The sequence below is a fragment of the Triticum aestivum genome, chromosome 2B (genome assembly GCF_018294505.1).
Source record: "Triticum aestivum cultivar Chinese Spring chromosome 2B, IWGSC CS RefSeq v2.1, whole genome shotgun sequence".
Taxonomy (NCBI): Eukaryota; Viridiplantae; Streptophyta; class Magnoliopsida; order Poales; family Poaceae; genus Triticum; species Triticum aestivum.
The window spans coordinates 674,080,595-674,088,991 of NC_057798.1; the positions used below are offsets into that span (position 1 = coordinate 674,080,595).

The 8,397-nt window shown below is 48.0% G+C and overlaps 1 protein-coding gene across 1 annotated transcript; it reads right to left on the bottom strand.

The window, feature by feature from the left end:
* Positions 1 to 1,505: 1,505 nt before the first annotated feature.
* LOC123046634 (transcription factor bHLH94-like) lies at positions 1,506 to 4,754 on the bottom strand. Its single transcript, XM_044470030.1, has 3 exons — positions 4,013 to 4,754; positions 3,049 to 3,546; positions 1,506 to 1,770 (listed from the first exon to the last, which is right to left on the bottom strand). Exons 1-3 carry the CDS (start codon positions 4,364 to 4,366, stop codon positions 1,639 to 1,641), a joined length of 984 nt encoding a protein of 327 aa, XP_044325965.1. The 5' UTR covers positions 4,367 to 4,754; the 3' UTR covers positions 1,506 to 1,638.
* Positions 4,755 to 8,397: the final 3,643 nt, after the last annotated feature.

Below are 8,397 nucleotides of genomic sequence, written 5' to 3' on the forward strand. Positions count from 1 at the left end.
ATCACAAATTGCAAAAGTAGAGTGATTGTATGATAAAGCACAAGAAAGCTAGCAATCTAGTAAACAAATGTCCCCAACTCTTCAGATGAAGCGTCGCTATCAGCATGAAATTTACACTAAACACAAGGTTAAACAATACTAGTAGCTCAATAATTTAGAGATGTAACAAACAAATATATGGCAAAACATAACAATACTTTGATCTCATCTCATCTTCGTTAATCACAACAAAGCACACTAAATAAACTACCCCCTTCTCATATCAGTAATCCTAAATCTTGATGATTTCTCACAACAAAGCACACTAAATAAACATGAGCTTGTAGCTTTGTCTCTCACATGAACAACACCTATACAACATCCTATAGAAGGGCACTTGGTACAACCCGAACCGAGCACTTACACTCCTATAGAAGCAATATCCATAACATCACATTAGAAAAGTCGAAACCGCCCAACCACAAAGCAAAAAATCAAACATGAGCCAGCCCAATCCAATGCCAAATCATGTCAGCAACAACCAACCCAAATCCTCTACTCTCTCCCATATGTGATACTAATTAACAGTAGGATCTAGATATGCATATGTGATACTAATTAACAGTAGGATCGATTGGAGCCATGCATCGAAGCGCGGAGCCACCGTGCAATCCCTAAATCCCAAAACATGGCGAGCCGCCGCGGCAAATCGATTGGAGCCCCTACGACGAACCCTAACCGAGAGATCGAGAGGAGCTACTGTGGCGCCCGCAGGGAGGAGGAGATCGAGAGGGGGACTTACGGGGCTGAAGCGTCGGAGGAGGCGAGAGGCGACTGCGCGTGGTGGCGGCGCACGGCACCGTCGACGGGGGTGAGGCGGCTGGGGACGAACCCTAACCGCGGCGGCGGCGGCGGCGGGCGGATGGGATTGATTGTGTGAGACGAGGGGGGTGCGGCCGGGGGCGCTCGCGGGGCGGTTTTCTTTAGCTGTAGTAGTAGCGCTGGTTGCAGCACCACACTACTGCTAAGCCCACCAGCTGTAGCGCCTTTTCAGAACAAACGCTAAAGCTAAGTGGGCTACAGATGCTGCCCTGCGGCCCATGTAACAGTAGCGCGGCCCGAACAAACAAACGCTGCTGCTATATGTTAGTAGTAGCGTGTTTTCTACACAGCGCTACTGGTAATTACTAGTAGCGCTGGTTCATAAAAACTCGCTACTGATAACTTCTATTTATAAGCATTTTCCTAGTAGTGTGCAGTGGGCAAGTCACTGGATCTCAGTCCCCCAAGTGCACATGTGGTGATAATTTATAATGTTTTGCGAGCATTGATTCCTTTTGCCATATTTTCCAAGAATGCCATATGATGATGGAATTTTGCAAGCTATTAAAATATTTGTCGAAGTTTCGTACAAAAAAATTCAGATTTTTTAGATTTAGTGTCCACCCGAGCTCATGTGAGCTCGCGATCAGAACAGGTGCGTCCGTTTAAGACTTACTATTGTATGAGTCGGCTACTAGATTGGCTCCAGATAACATGTCCATTGTTGACTGTATTATTAACCATGCTCGAAAGCCTCGTAGAGGTCCACTACACTTTACAAATTACTACTCCTATCTCAGACGGCAAGCTCGGCGGCACTGCCCCGGTGCACCTAAGCTAACTTAAAATCTCCTGCTGCCCACCGGCCGGCAGCCGCTGCGACGTCTCCTCGGCGTCGACGAGGCAGAGCACATGGTGCACCGCCGCCGCGATATCGTCCGCCGTTGTCAGCCCGCACCCTTCCTCCACCTGCACACACGAATCAAAAAACATGAAGCCTGAGCTTTCTCTGCGATCGCACTTATCAAGGAGCGAAGTTCACTGCACACAATTAAATGGCATCAGGCCAATACACGCGAGGCAAAGCGGCGGTTCCGGAGCGCAGAGAGGCCCGGTGAACAGGCGATCGGTCACAGCGTGAGCTACATCGATCACTACATCGATCACTGAGCCGGAAGTGAAAAAAGCTCCTGTAAAGGCAGATTCTCCGATGGGGCCTGGGCGATCGACGGGCGCCGCTGCCATGAACAGCCCGAAGGAAAGGCACCACACACGAACCCTGTAGCCTCCCCTTTTTCTTTTCCCTGCTCACCTCGCCATGTCAATCTATCTGATCTACGACCCAGCTCCGCAGAAAGATTCTCCATGGCGCCATCTCCAGCCTACTTTAGCAGGAGGAAAAAATAGGGTAAAAGTATCATATGTGCAGCTCTGCTTCTGCTTTTTGAGCTTGAACTGTCATGGCTCGATATAGTGCAGGCAGCAGCCATATGGGGGCAGGTCAAGTCCAGAGAGCAGAGCTGCTACAGCTTGGAGTGCAGAGCGGAGCAAAAGCCTCTATCGGGGGAGCAAAAAGCCTCTGGATCGATTCCGGAATCTCAATCTGGTCAAAAAGCAAATGACCAATGGCTGGAGCCAGCCAGCTTTCTGGTCTTCCCGGCCATGGCCAGCGGCGGATGTACTCCACCATGAAGCAGCACTGGGTAGTGGCTGCTGGTTTCTAGCTCGCACAAGCAATGCACGCCAACCTCTGCAGCAGAGCTTATGCAATGTAGTAGATGCCTAGCCGGAATGATTTTGTTCACCTCAAGCAACAAGAGATGTGAAATGATTTTATTTTTTGAGTTGCCGATCAGCCTGGGGTAGTAGGGGTGTTTTAGGAAGTTATCTCAGCCGGCACAGTCAAAAAATGTTCAGGCCTCACCGTTTTAGCGCAAGAAACAATTTGTATGGAATTCTCTACAGTGTTTAACTATTTTGGATGCTGTGCTAAAACCCAACATGTTTTTGGTCCTTCTGATAGAGAAGCCACATGCATCAAAGAAAATTAAAAAATACTCTAGATGCTTTCGCTTGCAAACGGGCCTAGCATCGTTCTCACTGGCTTTATAGCTAGAGTTGTTGTCATTTTCCGGCGCTAGATAGGAGAAAAATGAAAATGTAGATTTTGGCGATGGCTTAGGTTTTCATCAGAAGAGAAAGTAACAACCGAGTGAATAGTTTGCAGGCAACGGCATGGAAATGTACCTTGACGCTGAGGGAGTAGAGCGCGAGCGAGCCGAGCGTGGTGACGTTGAGGTGCAGGACGGTGAGCCTGAGCGCCTCCATCCCGGCGACCATCCTGAGCAGCTGCCCCGGCCGCCGCGGCGCCATCACCCGGACGCTGGCGTGCGTCTCCACCAGGGTCACCTCGATGTCCGCCGCCCCGGCGCGGTCGTCGGCGTCGTCCCGCGGTGGGAGGAGGCGCACGTACTGCGGGTACGTGAAGAACCCCGCGAACGGGGGCCCCGTCGTGTCGTGCGTCGCCGCAGCCTGCTTGCCCTCATCGGTGCTCGTCGTCGTGGCCGCGGCCGCGGCCGCGACGGTGGTGCTCGACGATGGCATGGCGTCACGGATGGGCAGCGGCTTGTGCTCCTGCTCCGGCTGCGCCAGGAGCGTGCGCTTCTGCGCCTCCAGGGACTGCAGCAGCTGCTCGAGCTCCTTGACGAAATCGATGGCGCCGCCGACAATGGATGCCTGGTCGCCCTACACATCCATCGAATTGAAAGCCAGCGACAGTCAAGTGCGGGTACATTCATCCTCACAGAAGGTAGTTGCATGTGATCGAAGAAGTACGTACAACTTAAAAGAACAGGGTAGTAGTAGCTGTAACACTCTGTTCCCCAAGCTCAGAAAAAAAACAGTGTAGGACATTTACTAGAACTATGAGTGAAGTGATGATAGGGAGAGGAGGCGCATTAACGGCGCAATGTGGCCGAGGAATGTATGTCTCGCGGAGGAGGGATACGCGCCATTATTGGCGTGCATTGGCTCTGGTAGTTAAGAACAGGGGCCCGAATGGAGCAGACAAGATTCAAGAACTCCCGACGCCACTCCACCATTGGCCCTCAAACATAATGACGCTCGATGTAAAGATTTTGGCCTCAAGAACTCAACACGAAGAGCGCAGAACGTATCAGGAATTCAGCGAGACGCGAGAACGTGAGCTTACCCGGTGGGCGTAGGACTCCGGCATGAGGGAGCGGAGCGCGGCGAGGTACTCGTTCATCTGGCGCCGGCGGTTGCGCTCGACGGCAATGTGGGTCATCCGCTGGCTCTCGGCGTCCTCGCGGTTCTTGCAGCTCCTCGCCCGCCGCCGCCGCTTCCTCCTCCCCTGCGCCTTCTCCCCTTCTTCCACCGGCACCGCCGTCACAGCCGGCGCCGCAGCGGAAGCAGACCCCGCCATCCATGCCTCATCGCCGAAGAGGAGGCTGCTGTCGGCCGGCGCGGCACTCGCGGCGGCCGCCGCGTTGAAGGTGTCGTAGACGAGGACGTCGCTGGCCGCGCACAGGGCATCCAGCGTCATGCCGATCCGACGGATCGAACTCGAAGGAGCTAGTGCCCGACTGCCGGTTGGTGCTACGCTGCTACTATACGCGTGTGCGTGCGTTTCTAGCGAGACATGGGAGGGGGGAGGAAAGCTAGGACATGCACGAGACGGTGTAAAATAATGGTGGCGGGCACCGCGCGGAGTGGGACGCGGCAGGCGCCAACTCCGTGTGTGGCGTGCCCGGGCGATGTGCTCGAAGCGCCGCAGCGAGCGCAGGCAGGCAGGCAAAGGCAACAGCGGCGCCGCAGACGCGTGGGCGGTCTGTGGCTGCGCCAGAGGCGTAGGTAAGATTAGATTAGATCGGCCTCCGTTCGTGGTCACCACGCCACGCTCCAAGGGATCGGCACCAAAATCCCGCTTTCTCTCGGCGTAGCGGCGAGATCTTTGAAGCCGATCGGATGCTACACGTAACGGACGAGCTAGCTAGCTTTCTCCCCGGGCCCTGTAGCTAGAAAAAGTGAGAGTGAGAGGGGTGTGTGGTCACGCTCTGCCTGTCGCTGCTGCTCTGTGATTTTCCTTTTGCTGCTTCGCTCGATATGTGGGAGTGTGTGTGTGGGGTGGTGTCCCTTCTCGGTATGCCAAATGACACCCTGCGGGTGCTGGCCAGGCCGAGGCAGGGGGGCCCCGCGTACGGCGGCATCTGGCGCGAGAGGGTCCGATAATTGGGAATCGGCGCGGTGGCGGTACGTGGATTGCCCATGCATGCATGCATGTGGCCGAGGAAAAAGTCCATTTTAAACCTTGAATTTGTAGAGGTTAGACGAAATGAACCCCAAAGTCAAAATTCCGGTCGATTGCACCCTGAACTCTACAATGCCGGTCTAAATCAAACCTTCGGATCATTTGCCAAACGGGGATTGCTGACATGGAAAAGAATGACCGGGATTGGGGAGGAAAACTCCCGCAGCGCCCGCGGTTGGGCCGGCCCAGTTCACAGCAGCGCGTGCTGCACGTTGTTGCTTCTGTTTTTCGTTCTTTATTTTTTTCGGGTTTTCTTTTCTGGTTCTTCTTTCTTTTTGTTTTATTTTTATTTTTATATTTATTTTTATTATTTTATTTCTCCTTTTATGATTTCTTTTTTCCTTTTTACTGTTTCTTTTTCCTTATATTATACAAAGTTCATTCTGTGTTACGAATATGTTCACTGTATATTTAGGTATGTTCATTCTATATTACAGAAAAGTTCTAAAATGTTCACTGTATATTTTGGGAAAATGTTTGAAATTCAAAAAAATTCTTTTATGAATTCTATTTTTTTCACCTTTTCAAATTTTGCACACTTTTCAAAATAAGTTCACTGCAGTGAAAAAAATGTGCAACGTACATTGAAAATCTGTTCCCTGTGAGTGTACACAAAAATGTTCATCGCGTATGGAAAAATTGTCCATATTGCATTTAAAAAAACAGTTCACCGCAGTGAAAAAATGTGCAATGTACATTGAAAAAATGTTCACTGTGTACAAAAAATGTTCATCGTGTATAGAAAAATCGTTCAGATTGCATTTGGACATTTTTCCAAAAATGTTCAGTGTATATTTTGAACATTTTCAACGTATACCAACAAAATGTTCTGTATGTATTTTACATTCATTTAAAAAATGTTCTTTGTTCATAAATATTGTTTGGAATTCGGAATTGGTTTCATTATAAAACAATATTCGTATTTTTCAGAAAATATGTTCACACCTTTTTCCAACAAATGTTTCGCAAATTCTAAAAAAGGATCTGTCACAGTACTTTTTTGATAGCGCTGCGTTTTATTCACAAGTAGTTTCCCGGACTACTGGCCACTGACGTTTCTATTCGTGGTGAGGTCGGGAGTTCGAGTTTCATGCACTCGCTATTACTTTTCGTTATTTTTTTCACATCCGCTTGAGGCATGCTAATGGGCCGGCCCGTTTTGCGCGCCCCTTTAGCGAAGGCTAGACTGACTATTGGACGCACGCCACGTGGAGCTCCCCAGGGTGTGCGCTTTTAGGAATTTTTGTTATTGAACGAAAACATAATCTAGCGGGCCGGCCCACCAGACGAATCCCGGTTCAAACGATGTTAGGGTTCGATTTAGACCGGGATTGTAGAGTTCAGAGTGCAATCGACCAGGATTTTGACTTGAGGGTTTGTTCCGCCCAACCTCTACAAGTTCAAGGTTTAAAATGGACTTTTCCCTGTGGCCGATGGCCGGCCCAAAGTCTATCTTCTTCATCAGGCTTGATACCACAACTCTCAGATATGGTCTTTGGCAATTTCTGAATAAGAAAAATATATCAATTAATAAGTAGCCTCACACATTCTACACGAAGCATATATATCATCGGACTCTACACTAAGCATATATATCATCGGACTCTACACTAAGTATATATATCATCGTACTCTACACTAAGTATAACAATAAAGCATATAAGATTCACTAAGCATATAAGATTCACTAAGCATATATATCATCGGACTCTACACTAAGTATAACAATAAAGCATATAAGATTCACTAAGCATAGATTCACTAAGCATATAAGATTCAGTAAGCATATAAGATTCAGTAAGCATATTTATCATCAGACTCTACACTAAGTATAACAATAAAGCATATCATCAAATTACTCTAAAAACTACAGTAAATGCAACATACCATCATATGCCGATCAACCATGGTACTTGTCAGGCGGGTCACGAATGGCACCCCGACGAAGTCAGCATGTGGCGGAATGATGTCCCATAGGTTGCACACCTCCTCCTCGCTCAACTTCATTCTTTGAGCTATGATGGCATCACCGAGTGGGTCATCATCATCCTCATCATCCTCATCATCTTATGCTTTGTTGATATAAATCACGGCCAGCTTGGGTCTTTCAGCTCTGAAGGAGAAGCTGATCAACTCACCACCGGTGATACGCATGTTGTCGATGAAACGGACCCATCCGTCTCCTCCCACCCGCGTCATCTTTCATCCTTTCTCGATCTCCATAGTGTAGGGGCCCCCGGGAGCCTCAAATGTCACAGAGTCTCTAGTCAGATTGTTGAATTCTGACCTCACATTGCATGGGACGATCTGTGTACAAAAAGCAAAATGATATATACACGATGCATTAATGCCAATAACACTAAAAACAAAATAGTAGTTACTAGTTTCATATAATTTATTACCGCCGCATGAAGAAAACTAGACTCGAAGTAGATGCCAAACAGCGTGCCAGTTGCAAGGCTGCTGGCGCACCTTGACTTGCACCGTCGACATGGTGGTGGTGGTGGTGGTGGCGCCATTTCCCTAAAGCAATATGATTAAAGGATTAACGATCCAAAAAGTAAACATAAAGTTTTCATAGCTAGAGTTCACATGGCAAGCAAAATAACAACTAAAAAGTAAACATAAAGTTCAGTCCAACAATCACAAATTGCAAAAGTAGAGTGATTGTATGATAAAGCACAAGAAAGCTAGCAATCTAGTAAACAAATGTCCCCAACTCTTCAGATGAAGCGTCGCTATCAGCATGAAATTTACACTAAACACAAGGTTAAACAATACTAGTAGCTCAATAATTTAGAGATGTAACAAACAAATATATGGCAAAACATAACAATACTTTGATCTCATCTCATCTTCGTTAATCACAACAAAGCACACTAAATAAACTACCCCCTTCTCATATCAGTAATCCTAAATCTTGATGATTTCTCACAACAAAGCACACTAAATAAACATGAGCTTGTAGCTTTGTCTCTCACATGAACAACACCTATACAACATCCTATAGAAGGGCACTTGGTACAACCCGAACCGAGCACTTACACTCCTATAGAAGCAATATCCATAACATCACATTAGAAAAGTCGAAACCGCCCAACCACAAAGCAAAAAATCAAACATGAGCCAGCCCAATCCAATGCCAAATCATGTCAGCAACAACCAACCCAAATCCTCTACTCTCTCCCATATGTGATACTAATTAACAGTAGGATCTAGATATGCATATGTGATACTAATTAACAGTAGGATCGATTGGAGCCATG

Excerpts from the sequence above, each read along its gene's own strand:
- LOC123046634 (XM_044470030.1), bottom strand. The coding sequence starts at position 4,366 with ATGACGCTGGATGCCCTGTGCGCGGCCAGCGACGTCCTCGTCTACGAC. Across the intron at positions 3,547-4,012 it reads CGGAGTCCTACGCCCACCGG|GGCGACCAGGCATCCATTGT; the intron begins GTAAGCTCACGT and ends ATGGATGTGTAG. Across the intron at positions 1,771-3,048 it reads TCTACTCCCTCAGCGTCAAG|GTGGAGGAAGGGTGCGGGCT; the intron begins GTACATTTCCAT and ends TCGTGTGTGCAG.